Source organism: Phyllobates terribilis, unplaced genomic scaffold, assembly GCF_046119375.1.
Source record: "Phyllobates terribilis strain yellow unplaced genomic scaffold, ASM4611937v1 Scaffold_1__5_contigs__length_1240528914, whole genome shotgun sequence".
NCBI lineage: Eukaryota > Metazoa > Chordata > Amphibia > Anura > Dendrobatidae > Phyllobates > Phyllobates terribilis.
Genome location: NW_027362761.1, coordinates 313501767 through 313524129, shown reverse-complemented (window position 1 = coordinate 313524129; position 22363 = coordinate 313501767). Strand labels below are relative to the sequence as shown.

General features: G+C 45.7%; 1 protein-coding gene across 2 annotated transcripts in view; it reads left to right on the top strand.

Moving 5' to 3' along the window:
* Positions 1 to 4099: 4099 nt before the first annotated feature.
* Positions 4100 to 22363, top strand: part of DGCR2 (DiGeorge syndrome critical region gene 2) — a 91744-nt gene continuing 73480 nt past the window's right edge. The window contains exon 1 of one of the 2 annotated variants that reach the window (XM_073674785.1): positions 4100 to 4426. In XM_073674785.1, the coding sequence (XP_073530886.1) occupies positions 4348 to 4426 (79 nt within the window). In that variant the 5' untranslated portion in view covers positions 4100 to 4347. The remainder of the gene's footprint in view (positions 4427 to 22363) is intronic. The other variant, XM_073674793.1, reaches the window with a different exon arrangement.

The window sequence follows — 22363 nt, the reverse complement described above, 5'->3', positions numbered from 1 at the left end:
TATATACTAATATAGCAATTGTACACTAAGAGGAAATGTAAATATATTGATAATGCCACTTAACTATTGTAAATCAGGACAGAAAATACGGCTGTATCGATAATGGTATCACATACAACTATAGAACTGCTTGCTGCAGAGACTGACAATCATACAAATACTACGGAGAAAGTTGCTAGCTGGCTATTGTAACCATCATAATAAAGGGGCAAATGTATCCACAGTATAGCTCCCAACCGTCCGAGATTCAGCGACCTGTCCCAATTTGGGGGAGATGTCCTGGGACGTCAGGGTTGTATTTCGACTTCCACTCACTCTGTGCAATGTCTTCATTGCTCCTCATTGTGGGGCAGTGTTGGCATATCTGCTCTTTATATACTTACATTCAATTAAATAAACAATCCCTCTCATTTCTTGAGATCTGAGCTCACCGAGAATTGAACCTGCAACCTGCGTAATTAGAAGCAGCAGCAAAAGCTATGACCCACAGCCTGCACTGATAGATGTAGGAGAATTTTCTCCACTTGAATGTGCAGTGTATTCTCCTACGTTACAGGCAGATAGTACTGATACATCTGTACATACCAGTGCATTTCTGTACACCTGTATTCTAAAGGGGAACTATAAGGCTATGTTGACACATGTTGGTGTTTTTCAGCGTCCAAATCTGCAGCAAAACCCAACTCTGGGGGCAGTTTTTGCTGCGTTTTTGTGTGTTTTTCACTGTCCTTTTTTCTATTTATGCATGTACATAAAGTTCTGTGAAAAAAAAAAATCATTCTGGTTTTGGCATGGTGGGGGAGGTGAATTGTTCAGAAATAGTTTAGACACTGGCAATTCATTGAGTTTGTATGACACTTTACTTTCACACTATGGGGTCTGCCATTCAATTGCACAGGCATTCTTAAATTTCACACCTCCCTGGGCCACAGGTATTGTTCAATATATATATGGATACAGAAGTGCACAGCAAATATGGAGTCCAATAATATTAAAGAAGGTGCTAACCCATGTGATATAACCAAGAATGCAAGTAAAAGAGAAAAGAACCACATGCACGGAGCAGCACACTTCTATATATAAAAGGTATCATTTTATTCCAGAAACCTCATAGACAAAACATTTAAAAAGTATATAGACACAAAAGGGGTCTGGCCCTCATGACTGCTGAAGTTAATAGATGGTCACCAAAACAGCTAGTGCAATAAATAGACAATGTTCTGTATATCAAGCAATAAATACATGCGTATATAACATATCAAAATACACAGATAGAATTTACAGAAGAGAGTCCATGAACACTGTGAAGGATGAACCAAAAAAGCAATAGCCACAACGTGATTTTTTTGGCCACCTAATCATCAAGGTTTGTGCAATATAAGAGCCCAATGTCTAACATAAATAAACGGGTAATATCAAATCCTTAATGCTCCTGCAAAATGGCACAATAGTCTTACAAGGTATTCTTATATAAAATCCCAATAATGCAAAAGGTCTCTTATTATCAATATACAGGGATAAATGTCTGAAATAAATATTATCTATAGCCTATATTCAGCGTAAGGTATCACTTGATCCGACCCATCTGCATATATCTAGATAAAACACATCCGCATATCTAATATATATATTTGTCTTATCCCGTCTGTCTGTCCTTCTGTCCAGGGAATCCCGCGTGGCTGATTGGTCCGGCCGCGGCCAATCAGCGACGCGGGATTTCAGAAAAAAGATGGCGGCCGTTAGCGGCTCATCTGCCGCTAGGACCGCTTATCTCCCGACGGTAAGTGTGAATTGAGGACTGGGGAGCGGCGCCGCCGGTCAGGATGCTTCTGCTGCGAGCAGCCGGTCATCTCCCAGCTGCTCGCAGTGGAAGTACCCGCACAAGCAGCGCCGCTCCCGGGCCCACACTAATACGACGCTGATTGGTCGCTGCCGACGGCCGCAACCAATCAGCTATATTAGCGCCAAGTCTAAACACCGCTCTGCTGATTGGTCGCAGCCGCTGGCCGCGACCAATCAGCGATATTGGCGCCAACTTTAAACACCGCTCTGCACAGAGGTCAGCGGCGATGCCGAAGTACCCTGACCGGCGGCGCCGCTGACCTCCATGCGGCTACCGTCGAGAGATCAGTGGCTAGGGCCGCTTATCTCCCGACGGCAAGTGTGAAGGGATGACCGGGGAGCGGCGCCGCCGGTCGGGATACTTCTGCTGCAAGCAGCCGGTCATCTCCCGCAGCGCCGCTCCCCGGTCTTCACTAATACAATTCCCTGATCGGTCGCGATATTGGCGCCAAATTTAAACACGCTCTCCAGCCCTCACTAACACGGTTCGCTGATTGGTCGCGGCCGCCGGCCTCGACCAATCAGCGATATTGGCGCCAAATTTAAACACCACTCTGCTGATTGCGCCCGGTGTACTGCATACATATTCTAGAATACCCGATGTGTTTGAATCGGGCCACCATCTAGTACAGGATATAATACCCAGCAGAAAGAGATGTAGACGGGTGAGCCCCGTCAGTGTGGCTAGTGCTAAAGTATACCAGTCATGTGGAAAGGATGAAGGACCAGAACCCCATGCCCCACACCTATTGCCGCGTCTCCGCGCAGCTTCCCCTGACGAAGCTTCTGTAAATACTTTATTTGAAATACAACAGACCCATTATTTAATCATTTAAATGAACCAATATACTCACCCCAGTTCTTATGGTAATCCAAGGGCTTAAGCAATGTCCCACCAACTTTATTTAGCTCCAAAAAGAATTCATTGATATACAAAAAAGCATGTAAAAATGTATGTAAATCCGCATGTGTTTTTTTTTCTGCCAGGGAGAGACAAAAACGCTCAGGAAATTTCTGCTTCAAATCCTAAACGTGTGCACATACCCTAAGGGTATGTGCAGACGATCAGTAAACGCTGCGGATTGGACGCAGCACACTTGCGCTGCGTGCAGGCCGCAGCGACCAGATGTTACAGCATAGTGGATGGGATTTGTACAAATCCCATGCCCACTATGCGTTCCCGTGCTCCTGAGGATCACCCGCGGAGATGGACATGCAGCGCGTCTTCATAGACGCTGGTCTCCGCAAGAGAAGTTCTACCAGTGCAATGTATAGGATGCGGTGAAGCCCACCTTCAATGAACACATGCGGCTTCACTTGCGTGCAGCACTTTGAACGCAGCATCAAGTATACAGTGTTCAAAACGGTACCATTCCTGACGGTGTGCACATACCCTAACTCTGAGGCCGTGTTCACATGTAGCATTTTGCTTTTTCATCAGGTAATAGGCAGCCTGCTTGCATTGGTGAGATAATCGTGAAACAAGGGCTTTTAGCAATGCTGGTTCACAATTATCTCGCAGTGTAAATGCCTCGTCACCCGCTAATCCAGATGGAAGAACTTCACAATTGCAACTTAGCAACTTTTTAAAAAGTCATAACTGATAAATTGTTGAAAACATCTGCATAAAAAAACAACATATACAAAATGGAGAATGACGAACTAGTAGAAAATAGGTGCAAAGACTTTCACACAAAATAAAATAACAGCCCAAAATTAGGAAAAACTTGACGAAAAAAAGATGCAAAATCAATAACGAATGGGCCTCCTAACTGTATGTGGAATAGGAGCCGAGCAATGAACGGGATCCGGGCGGCTTTCTTCACTCACGTTTGTTGCTATAATGGGGTAGAGTTATCAAATCCGTCTAAAAAGACTGTTTCCCATATTAACCAATCACAACACAGCTTTTATTTTAACAGAGTGATGTAGAAAATGAAAGCAGTGTGGTGATTGGTTGCCCTGGGAATCAAACACTTTCTTTCGGGCAGCTTTGATAAATCTATGTATTTTGTGGAAACTATGTTACTGCATGAGACGCTGAGGTGACTTCCTGTTATGGGGCCGCCATTTTCCGGTTGGCTGATACTTTGGAGCTGATGCTTCAGCCATGACAGCAGTCACAGTCAGATTTCTTCAGTAGGCAGCCGTCCCCTCTGGCTCCATTTCTATACACGACAAGGTCGTTATAATAATCGCACGGCCATTAGCCCCGCCCACACTCCGGTGAGTCCTGGCGTCACGTGACCCACCGTAGAGCCCGCCCCCGGAGCGCTGTGATTGGCTGGGTTGTGTTCTGTTTGTTGTGAGGGGACGGAGGCCGCCATCTTGTTCCCGGAGATCGGAGCAGCGGTGCGTTACCCGTTACCGAGTAGGATTAGGGGACGTGTGTCCTCCAGGAAGATTAGCGTGCTGATATAAGGTTGCGGTGACGGTGCAGAAGCTTCCCTCCTGCGGCGAGTGTCCGGTTTTCGTTGCTCTGGAGGGAGGATGAACGGAGGATAAATGGTGCCCAAACCGGACAGCGGCACCTTCCTCGTCCTCTTTCTGCTTGTGCTGACCCTGACCGAGCCACTGCGTCCAGGTGAGTCCTCGGCGGGGACTCGGCCGTGCACGGCGCTGTGTGACTGGGCAGAGATACTGGACGAGGCCGGGGCTGAGGGATGGCGGCGAGGGCGTGTGCTCGGCCTCACACCGAGCTCTGGTCTGCAGCAGGCACCGGCGGCCTCTGTCACTGGAAGGTCACTGGTGCAGACCGGGCACAGCTGAGCCGCCTCATGGCGGAACCCCCTGCGGACAGCGGCGAGCATCCCCGTACCCCTATCACAAGGTGCTGCCACAGGTGACTGGGCATAGTGGGCACCGCTCTATACACCTGCATGTGGCTGCCCCATGTTATAGGGTTGTCCAGGGTTAGAGCAGGTGATGATATAACCCCCCATAATATAATGGCCCACCTTCCTAATCCTCCATCACTATACCGCTGCTGCCGATCACTGGCTGGGTACGTCATGTGACCGCTGAGGCCAGTGATTGGCTGGATCGTTCATGTGGATGGTGTAAAGGGTTATGCTTAATTGGTAAAAGGTTGCAATTTGCTTGTCATTAAAAATCCTTGCTTTTAGCCTAAGGCCATGTTCACATATGTTGGGTTTTTCAGCATCACAAATCTGCAGCAAAACCTAATCTCTGGCAGGAAATCAGCTGGGTTTTTCTGTGTTTTTTGGTGCAATTTTTCAGCATTTTTTTCACTGTCCTTCTGTCTTTGCATGTCCATAAAGTTCTGTGAAAAAAAAGAACCCCATTCTATTTTGCCATCAAAAACGCTGATGCAAATTTTGGTGTGTTTTTTTTTCACCACCCATTACTTCCTATGGGTGAAAAAAACACTGAAAGAAGTGACATGCTCTTATTTTCCAAAAACCCAATCAAGGCACAAAATACAACCATGATGTGTGAACAGAGAATTCTGGTTTCTCATAGACTTTGCTGGTACTGCAAAACGCAGCTGAAAATTTGCAAAAAAAATCTGCAGCAAAAAACTCCGAAAACCACAACATGTGTGAATATAGCCTAATACTCTCTCCGTTCTTGATATGTTCACATGTTGCAATTTTGCAACGTTTTTTTTTGTGTTTTTTTATGCCCATTTTCAATTGCGTTTTACAGTGCCAGCAAAGTCTCTATTTTTTTTTTCTTGACTGATTTGGAAAACTGCTGCGTTTTTGCAATCTTCAGCATGGCACTTAGTGCAGTGTTTTTCACCCATAGAAAGCAATAAATAGTGCAAAAACGCAGATATTAGGTTTTGCTGCGTTTTTGGTGTAAAAACTTGAGGAAATTTATTAAATATTTTTTTTCTTTTTTATGCACTAAACTTTATTAGCATGCACAAGAGACAAATATACCTGACAAAAACTTCAGCAAAACCTGCTTTTTTGAAGCTGCTTCTTTACTGCCAAGAGAGCAGGTTTTTCTTGCGGGAAAAACGCTGCAAAAACGCAATGTGTGAACATAGCCTTACTTTATAGTCTTAAGGTTCATTGCCTGGGTTACCAGTCATCTCTGCAGTCAATCAGTGATGGCCAAACAGGTGCAGGGTTGGCAAGCTCTAATCCCAGAGTGCCAATGTGGTCCTCCGATGCTGTAGCACTGGCTCATATAGTTGGAATTCAGGCCAGCAGATTAACACCGCTACTGGTCCAAACGTGCAGGAAACCGGGAGTCTGGGGAGAGGTGCGCTCCTGAAGAATGAAAATGAGAAAAACCCCTTCTAAAGAGTGCGTTATTGATGCTGGGACCTGCTTTATCTCCAGAACGATAGTTTCCTTTTGGGGGTTCCTAATATTACTGAGCTGTCGGAGGAGTTTTCTCTGGCAGTGCCACATTCTGCCGGACTGTATGGATGTGTCTTAGACTAAATGCAGAGTGGTCCACAATAATGCTTGTGGGGGAGGGGTGGTGGTAAATGTTTAAAGCCAGGTTTTATTTTTGCTGTCTTGTCGCTATCATATGCTGGACATAAAGGAGTTGTGCAACAATCCCAATTCATCACATAGCCACAGGATGAGGGATTAGTTACTTATTTTCTGGCAATCCTACAGTACATATCAGTGAATTAGGAGGTGTACGAGCATGCACAATGTCGTCACACAGCACTCCGCTTTCTCCATCATCCCCATAGACTTTGAATGGAGAGACAAAGCACATGCTAAACACTCTTCCATCCGTGGACCATGGTTTTCGTCATCAGTGAGGATAAGTTGTGATTGTAGCACAACCTCATTATATAGACCAGCATATTATGGTGACGGATACTCTGTAACTGCCAATGATATGGCTTTGACCCGAGTTGTGCTATGATTATGCCACTAGGACCACGGTAGTCACATGTGGCTCTTGAGCCATTGGTTGTGGAACATTTTTAGGAGTCTTATGATGTGCTTTGATCCACTGATCGTAAAAATGATTGTAAATGGCAGTGAGGCTGTGTGCCCACTATGCGTTTTTGATGCGGATTTTTCCGCAGCGTAAAATCTTGCAAAACGCTTGGTAATCCGTGCCCCATGATCCCCAATGAAAATCTGCATGTTCTGTGCCCATGCTGCAGAATTTTTCCGCAGCGGATTTTCCTTGTGGAAAAATCCGCAGCATGTCCATTATTTGTGCGTTTCTGCTTGCGGATTTGAGGTCACAATGCATTTGAAAAACGCAAGTCAAATCCGCATGTTAAAACGCTTGTAAAATTCGCAAGCTTTTTTACATGCAGAAATTTTCTGCATCGTGGGCACATACCCTAAGGGTTTTTTTTGTATGGAAAGATGTTTCCACCCACTGAATAGTTGTGTACGTGACGCTGGATTATACTATGTCATATCACTGGTCAGTAAACAATTAGACTTCCTTATCAAGATATCTACTGTATAAGTACATTTCCTTGTAGTCTAGGTTCTTAGATGCTGCAATGTAGTATACTAAAACACGGAATACAGGTTCCTTTTCCTTATAGTAATGTCTTCTGAGTTCCCTGTTGGTAAGAGAGTTGTAAAGCAACCATCGAAAAACATCTGATCATTGGTTGAAACGTCAACATCTTAGTTTATGTATGTATATGTTACTGTAAAAATCAGAAGGCCGGTAAAACCTAGGATTTACCGGTCAATCTGGACATTTACCAAGGCCGTCGGTAAAAGCTCAAAATGAAAAGCAAAATTGGACTTTTACCTGTGAAGTCTTGGTAAATGTTAACATTTACCGTCGAGCGTGGTAAAAGTCGGAAATATCAGGTGTGAAGATGGAACATCTGACTTGAACCAAGCGCAGTTGGTAAATGTGCACATTTACCACGACTTCTTGGTAAATGTAGCTGAGAAGGGTGTAATAAAAAGTGTAAGCCATCGCGGGAAAGGTGTCTGGTTAGGCAGATACGGCGATGAAATTGAGGACACAGTGTTCAAAGTTTTTATAAATGTAATAAAGAGTAAATGGGGGAAAATATGGTAATAACAATGAACAAAATCTGCTACCCTGTAAGGTATGTATGTATATATATATTCTATATATACAGATGTCAATCCTGACTATCCTTAACGTATGTACGTTCTATATATACAGATGTCAATCCTGACTATCCTATGATTATTGTTCCGATCATACAAAAAGTGCCCACTTTCCTACATAAATGTTTTCTATTTGCATTTTCCTATTTGTATTTGTTCATTTGCATTTGCATTTTGAAGAATAAAAATATTTCTAACGATTAAGGCCTTCATCAGAGTCGGAAATTGCGTTTAGTTAACTTTTACCACCATCATCTGCTGGTAAGAGTCAGAATTCTGTGACTCAAAGTTACTTTTACCAACACATGCTGGTAAATGTAAAGATTTACCGATTCGCCCAGGTAAAAGTCCAAAATCGTTCATTTATATGGAATACATCTGACTTTTACCAACGCTGTTGAGAAATGTTATGATTTACCAAGACTTCACCGGTAAAAGTCCAATTTTACTTTTCATTTTGAGCTTTTACCGACGGCCTCGGTAAATGTCCAGATTGACTGGTAAATCCTAGGTTTTACCGGCCTTCTGACTTTTACAGTAACATACATAGATATGTTGTGAGGGAAATTGTCTGCCTTTAGTGTTTGTAAACCCAGAAGGAGCCAATTGTTGGAGTGAAAAGTCTCCACTCCATCTTCAGTACAGTCTTGGATTTGGGTTGTCTATTGAGCCTCATTAAAGAAGCATTCCCATCAAAATGTTTATCCTCTTAATATATTGCAATCATCATATTATATAATAGCGCTTTGTACTTACTATTGCTAATTTTGCCTTTCTACCCAGTTATTTCTTCTGTTTTCCATTAGGTCTATGACATCAAGTGATTTAAAACTGACTGGTTGAATCCTTCAAAGCTCTATGTAGAAATAGGAGGTCAGTTTTCTCTGCATAAGTCATGAATAGTGTTGAGCATTCCGATACTGAAATATCGGGTATCGGCCGATATTCGCGGTATCGGAATTCCGATACTTAATTCCGATACTTTTACAATATCGAATACCGGAATCGGAAGTTCCCATAATGCCTGCGCTCTGCAGTGTCTCTGAAGTATGACAAGTGGATGGCAGCGCTCAGCTGAGATCCAGTCTGTCATCAGAATGCCATCCCAAGCGTGAGAGAATTCTCCTGATTGTTTAAAAGCCGGCGGGCTGTAAAAAGCCGCCGGCTTTTAAACAATCACACAGTCCCATACTGCTTCCCCGCAGCCTCCCACCCCGATCCTCCGCTCCCCTCGCCACCTCCCATCCCGATCGTAAGTTAGGACCGGGCGGGGAGCGCAGCACCAAGGAGCGGGGAGCGAAGGACCCGGGCTGGGAAGCCGGCAGTGAAAAGACTTCACCGCCGGCTTTCCCGTTCTGTGCTGCGCTTTCCCGCCGGTTATTTCAAATGAACAGCTGAGGTATCAGGTGATGCCGATCAGCTGTTCATTTGAAGTAGCCGCGGTGCCCTCAGAGGGTTCATGTGAGTTCATGCTTGACTGCATTGCATGAACTCACATGAACTTTCCCACGGCCGCACAGGTCAGCCTCACCTCCCAGACCCATCATGATTGGTGTGTGTGGGTGTCTGTGCGTGTGTCTGCGAGTGTGTGCGATGTCTGCAGGTGTGTGCGTGCAGGCAGACATAGGCCGATGTGACACTACTACTCCCATCGGCCTATGTCTGTCCCCCGTCCACTCGTGCCAGCAGGATCAGCTCGATGGGAGCAGTAGTTCCCATCAGCCTGATCCTGCTATTTAAATTGCCCTACTGTGTCCCCAATAAATTTTAAATACATGTCATTGGTGGCCAGTGGTTGCCTACAATAAATTAGTTCATACATTACCTGTCCCCGCCGATCGCCACCTAAAATAAAGTAAAAAATAAAAAACTACACCTATACTCACCTAGACACCTAATTCCCCGAAGCCATCGATCTCCTGTAATAAAATATAAAATAATAACCCACAACCTTATCCTTACCCCTCCGTAGTAGTCCACGAGTGTCCCACGAAGATCTCCAGTTTAGAGCAGCCACATAGAATGTGACCGCTCTGAACCGCTGCCGCCGCTAGAATGATGGGGCCGTAAAGCAGCCCCGTCATTGTATAAGCGGGTTCGCCGGAGTTTAGGCAGCGCTGCTCCGGTTAGCTCCTTTACGGCCCTGCTGTATCGTGAGAAATTCCCACGGTACAGCAGTGCCGTAAAGGAGGTCTCCGGAGCTGCGCTGCCTGAATGCACTCCGGTGACCTCAGTCAGTGGCTCCCACTGCCGGGAGCGGACGTGTTCCCGGCAGCGTGAGCTTACAGCAGCCATGCACAGCTGTCACCATCTCCAGATGTGACAGCTGTGCATGGGAGATCAGCGCAGGAACGTGGACAGGTAACTATTTTTTTTTAGTAAACTAAGAATTAAATAAAATGGTGTGTTTTATTTCAAATAAATTATTTTTTTCTGGGTGTAGTGTGTTTTTTCTTTTTAACACTTTGTAGGTTAGTAATGGGGGTGTCTTATAGACGCCCATCATTACTAACCTGGGCTTCATGGCAGCTGGCGCTGACATGAACCCCACCACTATTACTCCCTGCCACCGCACCAGGGCAGCGTGGAAGAGCGAGGTTAAGTGCCAGAGTTGGCGCATCCTATGGATGCGCCATTTCTGGGGCAGCTGACGGCTGGTGTTTCTAGCCTGGGAGGGGGCCAATATTCATGGCACCCTTCCTGGGCTATTAATATCAGCCCCCAGCTGTCTGCCTAGCCTTTGCTAGCTATTAAATAGGGGGGACCCCACGTCATTTTTTAGGGGGGTCCCCCATTTTAATAGCTAGTAAAGGCTAGGTATTCTGCTGGGGGCTGATATTAGTAGTCTGGGAAGCTCCGTGGGTATTACCCACTTCCCAGGCTTCAAACATCTGCCCCAGCCGTCTGCTTAACCTCCGCTAGAGCCTAAAATTATGGGGGATCCCACGCCAATTTTTTTAAAAATAAATCCTTTATTTTAACACTAAATGACACTTGAGGGGTTAATAAAGATGCAGTCCCTAAATTATTATTTATTTTTTAATTAATTTTTCCCAAAAATTTTGACGTGGGCTTTGCCATATTTTTGTATGCCAGCCAGGTACAGCATCCAGCTTCTATGTACGACCCATTTTCCGGGGTGGCTGCGGACTGCAATTTGCACCGGGGGGGGGGGGCGCAGAAAGCTTGGGCCTCCCTGCGCTGCAGATTCCATCCCCCAGCTGCCTAGTTGTACCTGGCTGGACACACAAATAGGGAGAAGCCCCACGTATTTTTTTTTTTTAATTATTTCATGAAATTCATGAAATAATAAAGAAAAAAAGGGCTTCCCTATATTGTTGTGTCCGGCCAGGTACAAATAGGCAGCTGGTGGTTGGGGGCAGCCCGTTCCTGCCTGCTGTACCTGGCTGGACACAAATATAGTGCGAAGCCCCACGTCAATTTTTTTTTAATTATTTCAGGAAATTCATGAAATAATAAAAAAAAAATTGATGTGGGGCTTCGCCCTATATTTGTGTCCAGCCAGGTACAGCAGGCAGGAACGGGCTGCCCCCAACCACCAGCTGCCTATTTGTACCTGGTTGGACACAACAATATAGGGAAGCCCTTTTTTTCTTAATTATTTCATGAATTTCATGAAATAATTTAAAAAAAAAATACGTGGGATTTCGCCCTATTTTTGTGTCCAGCCAGGTACATCTAGGCAGCTGGGGGCTGGAATCCGCAGTGCAGGGAGGCCCAAGCTTTCTGGGCCCCACCCGCTGCAAATTGCAGTCCGCAGCCACCCCGGAAAATGGCGCGTTCATAGAAGCGCCATCTTCTGGCGCTGTACCCAACTCATCCAGGGCCCTGGTGCGGTGGCTCACTGGGTAATAAAGGGGTTAAGGCCAGCTTGGCATTATCAGCTGGCCCTAAGCCCGAAATTCATGGGGTCATGCCAATATTAGACATGACCACCATGAATTTCTAGTAAAGTATTTAAAAAAAACACAACACCCAGAAAAAAGTCCTTTAATTGAAATAAACACACAATTCTTTATTGTTCTAAATTAAACTATACTTACCATCACGCCCATTCCAGCTGAAGCCAACGATCTCCTGCAATAAAAGAAAAATAATAAAGCAACCTCATCCTTACCTTTCCATGGTTCCCACGACAGCTTCAGCTCTGCTACATCGAGATGACCGGCTGGACCGCAGCAGAACGCTGCCATCCAGCCTGTCATCCCGCAGACACTGAGAAGCGCAGGCTTGCTTGCGCTCCTCAGTGTCTCTCTGTGACGGCATAAAGATGAGCCGAGGTCATGTCCAATGAACTCGGCTCACCTCATGCACGTCACTGACAGCGTGGCAAAATTCTCCTGCACTCAGCGCTTCAGCGTGAGAATCTTCCCACGCTGTCAGTGACGTGAATGAGGTGAGGTCATGTCCAATGAACTCAGCTCACCTCATGCACGTCACTGACAGCGTGGGAAAATTCTCACGCTGAAGCGCTGAGTGCAGGAGAATTTTCCCACGCTGTCAGTGACGTGCATGAGGTGAGCTGAGTTCATTGGACATGAACTCGGCTCATCTGGATGCCGTCACAGAGAGACACTGAGGAGCGCAAGCATGCCTGCGCTTCTCAGTGTCTGCGGGATGACAGGCTGGATGGAAGCGTTCTGTTGCGGTCCAGCCTGTCATCTCGATATAGCAGAGCTGAAGCTGTCCTGGGAACCATGGAAAGGTAAGGATGAGGTTGCTTTATTATTTTTCTTTTATTGCAGGAGATCGTTGGCTTCAGCTGGAATGGGCGTGATGGTAAGTAGAGTTTAATTTAGAACAATAAAGAATTGTGTGTTTATTTCAATTAAAGGACTTTATTCTGGGTGTTTGTGTTTTTTTTTTTTAACTTTGACTATGGGGTTAGTAATGGGGGTGTCTTATAGACGACTCTCCATTACTAACCTGGGCTTGATGTCAGCTGGTATTATAAGCCGACATCAACCCCAGCCCTATTACCCCACTGCCACCGCTACAGGGCAGTGGGAAGAGCGAGGCTAAGTGCCAGAATTGGCGCATCCTATGAATGCGCCATTTCTGGGGCGGCTGACGGCTGGTGTTTCTAGCCTGGGAGGGGGCCAATATTCATGGCACCCTTCCTGGGCTATTAATATCAGCCCCCAGCTGTCTGCCTAGCCTTTGCTAGCTATTAAATTAGGGGGGACCCCACGTCATTTTTTTGAGGGGGTCCCCCATTTTAATAGCTAGTAAAGGCTAGGTATTCAGCTGGGGGCTCATATTAGTAGCCTGGGAAGCTCCGTGGGTATTACCCCCCCCTTCCCAGGCTTCAAACATCTGCCCCAGCCGTCTGCTTAACCTCCGCTAGAGACTAAAATTACGGGGAACCCCACGCCAATTTTTTTTTAAATAAATCCTTTATTTTAACACTAAATGACAAGTACAGTAATCAACGCTATCACTGTACTTCATATATATGTGACTGACATGTTTCTATCTAATCTATGTGTGATGCTCTATTCTGTTATAAATTGTTGGGTACAGATGCTGAATTGCCGGCCGGCTTTTTTAAAGAGACGGTGCATGAAAACACTATTATTTTTTTAAATAAATCCTTTACACTAAATGACAAGTACAGTAAGCAACACTGTCACTGTACTTCATATATATGTGACTGACATGTTTCTATCTAATCTATGTGTGAAGCTCTATTCTTTCTGTTGTAAATTGTCGGGTACCAGTGTATGCCGCTGCTGAATTGCCGGCTTTTCATGTAATACATTCTACATTATTCTTAGTTGTTTTACTTCATGTAGAATTAACCTACAAGGAAAGAAAGGGTTTATTTTCATTCCGATATTTGTGTCCCATTGACTTGCATTGGTTTCCGGTATCGGAATCGGCGATATCCGATACTTTTTGTGTATCGGTCCGATCCAATCCGATACGATATTTCCTGATATCGGAAGGTATCGCTCAACACTAGTGATGAATAACTGTAAAAGTCTACCGCAGGAGGAGGAGCGGAGCAGCTGGGTCAGGAGTTGGAGGGGAATTCTAAATGCAGGGACAAGAGATTTCCTGTTCCTTTTATAGACCAGGGAAAAGAGAAGAAGTAACTGGGTTGAAAGGCAAAATGAGCAATTGTAACTAAGTACACAGTGCTATATAATATGATGACTGCAATATATTAAGAGGATAAAAACTTTTATGGGAGTGCTTCTTTAACTGGAAACCAAGGGCTTTTTAAAGGGGTTCTCCAGTTCCACTCACTTCTGTTTCGAGCACTCATGCCCGTCCAGCAGCTATCATGCATATATGCTTGTCCTCAGAAAATGAAGCAGGCATCTGCTGTAACAGCGTCATCACCGCTGCTCCCCTTCTGATGCGGAAGTGGCAACAGAGAAGCCATTTTGTTAAAGGGATAGTCTATGCGCACTACAACCTTGCCCCAATATCCTGGCTTAGATTCTTTGATGATAACCAAATGGGCCATACTTGTCTGCTGTCATCCCCATGGGTCCAGCACATTTTTCTTTGGTGTGTGCCGGCATCAGAAGTGATGGTTTCACAGTTGTCCTGTCACAGGACTGCTGTGACCTATCTTTTGGTGCAGCAATTAGACGATGTGAACAGCGCTCAGCTGATGTTTTTTTATTTATGACGTTCTATGGAATTCACCAGACTGGTGAACAGTCAAGTAATCTCTTACTATGCCAGTGCTGACCACGGAGCTGCATGCACTGCATTCATAGGGGATACAGCAAATGAGTGTGGCACATTTTGTTATTTTCACAAAATCCAAGCCAAGGGCCAAGGTGGTGCTCCTAATCTGAGTGAGGAAGAGCAACCTGCAGGAACAATGCTGATAACTGGTATGGCTGGGCAGTCATCTAGAGCTTGATATATTGTTTTTGGTTAAGCCCACCATCAACATTAGATTAAAGTCATCCAAACCCGTTGACAGTCTGTGTATGGGGGCCTATCTACTCTCCATCGACAAGTGATGTTTAATGAGTGGGAGGGGGTAAGAAGTATCCAGCGTGTCTGATTTCTGGTGGCATTTTTTATTTCTGGAAAGTAATAATTGCCAGAAAACATACAGAATTTAGAAAGCCAAGTACTCCTGTGTATCAAGGAGTTGAGAGATTACTGTCTGGCTAAGGTATCGTTAGTCCGACTGCTAATCTAATGTGTGTAGGGGGTTTAAGTGTCAATGCGGTCTATGATTAATTTTGTGATGTTAAAGGAAGTCTGTCACCCCCAAAATGCATTTTAAATGGGCTGTACTGTGTTGTAGGGAATTTAGCCCCTCCAACAACCATAGTAGCTATGTATCTGTTACTGGTACAGTACCTGAGAAAATTACTTAAAGGGAATCTGTCTACGGTTGAGCAAGTATGTTATGTTCCGAGTATGTTCGGGCCGAGCTCCGGGTATTTACAGCTGCTCGGTGATATGGTTGAATCCCTCCCGTGTGCATGATTTGCAACTGTTTGACAGTTTTATTACATGTGAGGAATGTCTAACAGTTGCAAATCATGCATACGGGAGGGATTCAACCATATCACCGAGCTGCTGTAAATACTTGGAGCTCGGCCCGAGCATACTCGGCGAAAGGGTTAATAGAACATACTCGCTCATCACTAAATCTGTCACATCCCCCCCCCCCCCCCTGGATGAACCTAACCTATTAATATGGACATACAGGTTCTAGAAGACTTAAAATAGTCATACCTGTATACCTCATATCTGCTGTCTTTTTCTTGAGAAATCCTCTAATACTTTGTTAATCTGTTTTTCCAGGCTCTGGGGCGTGCGGTGCCTGGAAGGAAACTCCTGCCTCTGGTCTTCTTTCAGGCACCGCACGCCCCAAAGCCTGGAAGAATGCGTTACCATAAAGGATTAAGAGGATGTCTGAAGAACAAGACCACAGATGTGAGGTATGACTATTCTAGAACCTGTATGCCCATATTAATAGGTGAGGTACATCCAAGGGGGTGACAGATTTCCTTTAATTCTTAAAGAAATGAGGATCCTTTGGTATATCCTTGGCGTTGCCATGAGTTTGATGCACTTTTACAGCTCGTCATTTGTATTTTGTTTGTTTTTTCTCTGCTTCCGGATGCTGCTGGCTGCTACACTAGTAAACCCAAAAGTGCAGCGAGCGGCGTCAGGAAAATGCGCACAGCCACTGCGTACACGCAACGGCAGCATCCAGACAGGGCTCGCTCTGGGACGCGAACAGTCTCATTCAGAAGCTGAAGAAGGGCCCCAATATGCAAATGAGGAGGCGTAATGTTGCACCAAACTCTTGGCCACGCCAAGGATGCACTGAAGCCTCCTGATTTGCATATGAATTGTTTTCTCAGGCACTGTATCAGTAATGGCACAATGCTGGTATGGTTGTTAGAGGGGCTAAGTCCCAAACAGCACAGTACAGCCCATTTAAAATGTATATTGGGGGTGATGGACTACCATAAAGATGTTCTCAGTTTAAGAAGCAAAGTAAAGCAGATTGTAGATAGTTTGAACAAGAATCTACCGCGCTTCAATGATTTTTCTTGGTGCCGTGAAATTGTTTTACAGAGGACCTGTCACCAGTTTTATTATATTAAACTGACCACATCACCTAATAATGGCTGCACAGCTGAAAAAAACATCAATTAAAAAATAAAAACTATCTTTGTTGCAGAGATAAGAGCTTGTAAAATTTAGGATATCATTTATAAGCAAAGGGGACGTTACCAGAAATTCTTCTCTCGGGTACATTTACTTTTTTCACTTGAATGATATTGTCAAATATTAAGCAGGAGGTGTTATGCAGGAAAAAATAATATCCCCACAGAAAAGCTTAGAGTACACCTTCCTTCTCCTGTAACATGTGATGATAACCCTGATCTCTGCACCTACTATGTAGTAGAGAGCAGAGCTTAGTGAGATTTGAAACACTTCCAGCTTTTATGTCATGGCAGTCAGTGTGGGGGGGTGGGGATACAGCTGAACTTTCAGCACTGTGATGGTAGAACTGCATTGGTGTTTGTAATTGCACTCAGCCCCCCCCCCCACTGCTTTGTTGTATAATTCCCCCTTTCTCTCACACTGATTGCCCTGAGTTGAAAAAGGTGCTTTTAATCACATTCAGCTTTGCTTTACTTTACATAAATAATGGTCAACATCACAAAGGTGGAAAAGTACATGTCCCCCCCCCCCCCCCCCATCACACCAAAATGAATTTCTGGCAATGACGACTTGGTTTTATCAAATATATCCTTTTTATAAGCGAAGATATCTCCCCAACACAGAGGAGAAATTAAAAAATAGAAACATTTTATTCAGCTCTGCAGCAACTATTACATGATGTGGCCACTGTCACATGCTGAATCTGGTAAAAAGTCTTCTTTAACTCAGAAACCCCTGAAAATGTGAATAATCTTTTTTCAATCTCTCATTTAAGCTTATGTCAAGTATACTTGTGTTGTATGCTACATAATAAATAGGTTTTATTCTTCTGAAGTGGTAACAAATAACTCCTCTTATGTGCTTTTTTTTTTTTTTTTTTTTATACACATGGGTATAGAAGTTTTCTGCTTCTAAGTGGTGTACAGATTGTATTTTAAATGTCAAGGATTTAAAGGGGGTATTCCCATCTCCAAGATCCTATCTCAATATCTAGTAGGTGTAATAGTAATAATATTAGCAAATATCTCCAATTAGAAATGTAGTATAGTATTTTTGATTCACTATGTCTCTTTTCTCATGTGCAGGCATCGCAGGACCTTAGGTATCCATGGTTACGTCTACTGATAAAGTCACAGTTGCTGCTAGCTAGTTGTTAGTGGTCGTAACCATGGATACCTAAAGCCCCCATCTCACATAGCGAGATCGCTGCTGAGTCACGGTTTTGGTTACGCAACAGCGACCTCACCAGCGATGTCGCTATGTGTGACACTTTGCAGCGATCAGGCCCCTGCTGTGAGATCGCTGCAAAATGTCCTGGACCATTTTTTGGGTCTTTGCCCTCCCGCTGGTCAGCACACATCGCTGTGTGTGACCAGCGATCAGGCTGGTAACCATGATAAACAGCGCGTTACTAGGGGCACACGCGCACGGTGAGCGGTAACCTCCCGCTCACCGTAGCAGAGTGGTAACCATGATAAACAGCAGGTTACTAAGTGTGCGTGTGCCCCTAGTAACCCGATGTTTATCATGGTTACCAGCCTGCTTCTGCTTCAGCAGCTGGCCTGTAACCAGGAGCAGGACATCGTGGAAAGATTCTTTCCACGATGTCGCTGCTCCCCTGATCGTTGGTGAGCCTGCCTGTTTGACTGCTCACCAGCGACCACATAGCGACGCAGCAACGATCCCTGACAGGTCGTATCGTTGTTGGGATCGCTGTAGCGTCGCTAAGTGTGATGGGGCCTTAAGGTCCTGTGATGCCTGCACATGAGGAAAGAGAGATAGTGAATCAAAAATACTATACTACATTTCTAATTGAAAGTATTTGCTAATATTATTATTATTACACCTACTACATATTGGGATAGGATATTGGAGATGGGAATACACCTTTAATACTCAAAATTTACCCACTTTAAAAGGGAGACTGGAAAAGCCATTTGTTTCAAGACCCTAGATGGAGCCCAGCCATCTTGCACTCTTGAAGACATTAACTGTTCATTTCTGTCCGAAGTTGGAATAGACTTTACCTTCTTGCAATACTATGTAAAATCACAAATACTAGTAAATGTATCCTATTATTTTTCCTGCCGTTTCCATTAGAGGGGAGCAGGAAACAACATTTTGCCATTGAGGCTGCTGACAGTGGCATCTGCTCCATCACTAGGAATATAAAAACCTGGGCAGTGAGCTGGAAAATTGTACATGCATCCAAGATTTACAGAACAGTTTGCTCACATTGCATTCTGTCTAGCATAAAGTTTGAACAAATTAGACTGGATGAGCATTATGCTGACAGCGAAAGTAAACTGTCAGCGTAATGCTCAGTCAGTCCGATGTGATCTTGGTGCTGCTAGGTCTTCCTGCAGGTTCTATTTCAGCAAGTTTCTGGATTGGAAGATGACTGAATGCAGAGCTTTTAGACATGAATGTGATTGTCAGCTCATACAGGGTTGTCCAGGATTTTTATATTGACGGCCTATCCTTAGTATGGGTCCTAAATATCTGATCGATAGGAGTGACACCTGGCGCTTCTACCAATCAACTGTTCCTGATGTCTGCAGGATGTGCTCAGTTGTTGGGCTGCACAGCATAGCGCCATCAACTGTATAGTCGCCGCAGCAGGGTAGTGCACACCCCCCCCCCACCCACCCACCCACCCTAAGAATTCGAATAGGGGGTGGATGCGTAGCACCCTGCTGCGGCCACAATACAATTTACAGAACACCATGCAATGTGAGCGATCCATGTACAATTTTCTAGTTTACTGACCAGGTTTTAAATTCCTACTGATGGTACTGATAACACTTTCAGTGCACTCAATGGCGACATGTTGTTTCCTCTGCAACTGAGCACTGCCAGCATCGGGAACATCTGATCAGCGGGGTTACCGGGTGTCTCCCTCATCATCAATCTGATATTGATTACCTATCTTACTGACAGGGCATCAGTATGTTGTGACTGGACAATCCCTTAAAACATGTTTTGATACACAGCTTTGGAAAAAGCACCTCTGCAGTTCGTGATGCAATTTTGTTTAGTCAAAGCCAGAAGTGGAAATCTGCATGAATGAGAAGTGGATCATTTGGAATCCACTTTTGGCTTTTGCTTGCACAGTTGCAGTGAACACGCTGTGCATTAGAGATCTTCAGTGCTCATGCACAGCACTACTGTTTAATCTGCTGCGGATTGGCCCTGTGGGAACATATCCTCTGGCTTCCTTTACACACACATGTTTTGGGTTCAGTCATAGTTTGCTTACGCTTATCAAGTCCTATAGAGATTAGTCTATAGGAGAACGCTTTAAAATTGGCCTCAGCTGGAGCATAATGTGTTTGGGGGAAAGAAATGTTACAAATTCAAAAAAACACAGCAAAAAATGAGTTTAAAAGGGAACTCTATCTCAATGACTTACAGCTAACATCTGGCTGAAGTATTTTTTTGTTTACATTTTTTTGTCAAAAAACTGGGAAAATATCACGAAACTGCCACAAAACGTCTTTCTTTAAAATTAAAACTGCCAAAGATGTGGTTAAAACGCTGCAAAGGTACTCTATTGGGCTAAAATGTAAGACCTGTTCACATCTTGTATAGTAGCCTTTGTTGGCAGGACTGCAGCATATAACCACTATATAGGCCAGGGGTCCTCAAACTACGGCCCGCGGGCCACATGCGGCCCGCGGAGGACTTTTATCCGGCCCGCCGGCTATGGGCGGAGGAGAGGGGAGCGGTGTCAGCGCCCGCCCTTCTCCCCCGCTTGCTCAGGGCCTCGGCAGGCGGATACTTACCTCTCCCCGTGCCTCTGCAGATCCGCTGTCTTCCTGCTCTGCGCTTCCTGTGACGTCTCAGGTCAGAGGGTGCGGTGACGTCTTTACACTGCGCCCTCCCGAGTGACGTCACAGGCAGCGCAGAGCGGGAGGAGACCTCCGCGACGGTGGAGTCGAGACCAGAGTAGAGCAGCGGCAGCAAGTGAGAAGTGAGGTGAGTATTGGATTTTTTTTTTTTTTTTTTTTAATGTATGGAGGCATAGGTCATTATATGTGGGGGTGACATCCTGCAAGGGGTATAATATGGGGGGGTGACATCCTGCATGGGGCATTATATGGGGTGGGTGACATGCTGCACGGGGCATTATATGGGGTGGGTGACATGCTGCACGGGGCATTATATGGGGTGGGTGACATGCTGCACGGGGCATTATATGGGGTGGGTGACATGCTGCACGGGGCATTATATGGGGGGGTGACATGCTGCATGGGGCATTATATGGGGGGTGACATGCTGCATGGGGCATTATATGGGGGGTGACATGCTGCATGGGGCATTATATGGGGGGTGACATGCTGCATGGGGCATTATATGGGGGGGTGACATGCTGCATGGGGCATTATAAAGACAGGGGAGTGATATCCTGCATGGGGCATTATATGGGGGGGTGACATGCTGCATGGGGCATTATATGGGTGGGGGGGTGACATGCTGCATGGGGCATTATAAAGACAGGGGAGTGATATCCTGCATGGGGCATTATATGGGGGGGTGACATGCTGCATGGGGCATTATAAAGACAGGGGAGTGATATCCTGCATGGGGCATTATATGGGGGGGTGACATGCTGCATGGGGCATTATATGGGGGGGTGACATGCTGCATGGGGCATTATATGGGGGGGTGACATGCTGCATGGGGCATTATATGGGGGGGTGACATGCTGCACGGGGCATTATATGGGGGGGTGACATGCTGCACGGGGCATTATATGGGGGGGTGACATGCTGCACGGGGCATTATATGGGGGGGTGACATGCTGCACGGGGCATTATATGGGGGGGTGACATGCTGCATGGGGCATTATATGGGGGGTGACATGCTGCATGGGGTATTATATGGGGGGGTGACATGCTGCATGGGGCATTATATGGGGGGGTGACATGCTGCATGGGGCATTATATGGGGGGGTGACATGCTGCATGGGGCATTATATGGGGGGGGTGACATGCTGCATGGGGCATTATATGGGGGGGGTGACATGCTGCATGGGGCATTATATGGGGGGGTGACATGCTGCATGGGGCATTATAAAGACAGGGGAGTGATATCCTGCATGGGGCATTATATGGGGGGGTGACATGCTGCATGGGGCATTATATGGGTGGGGGGGTGACATGCTGCATGGGGCATTATAAAGACAGGGGAGTGATATCCTGCATGGGGCATTATATGGGGGGGTGACATGCTGCATGGGGCATTATATGGGGGGGTGACATGCTGCATGGGGCATTATATGGGGGGGTGACATGCTGCACGGGGCATTATATGGGGGGGTGACATGCTGCACGGGGCATTATATGGGGGGGTGACATGCTGCACGGGGCATTATATGGGGGGGTGACATGCTGCACGGGGCATTATATGGGGGGGTGACATGCTGCACGGGGCATTATATGGGGGGTGACATGCTGCATGGGGCATTATATGGGGGGTGACATGCTGCATGGGGTATTATATGGGGGGGTGACATGCTGCATGGGGCATTATATGGGGGGGTGACATGCTGCATGGGGCATTATATGGGGGGTGACATGCTGCATGGGGCATTATATGGGGGGGGTGACATGCTGCATGGGGCATTATATGGGGGGGTGACATGCTGCATGGGGCATTATATGGGGGGGTGACATGCTGCATGGGGCATTATATGGGGGGGTGACATGCTGCATGGGGCATTATATGGGGGGGGTGACATGCTGCATGGGGCATTATATGGGGGGGTGACATGCTGC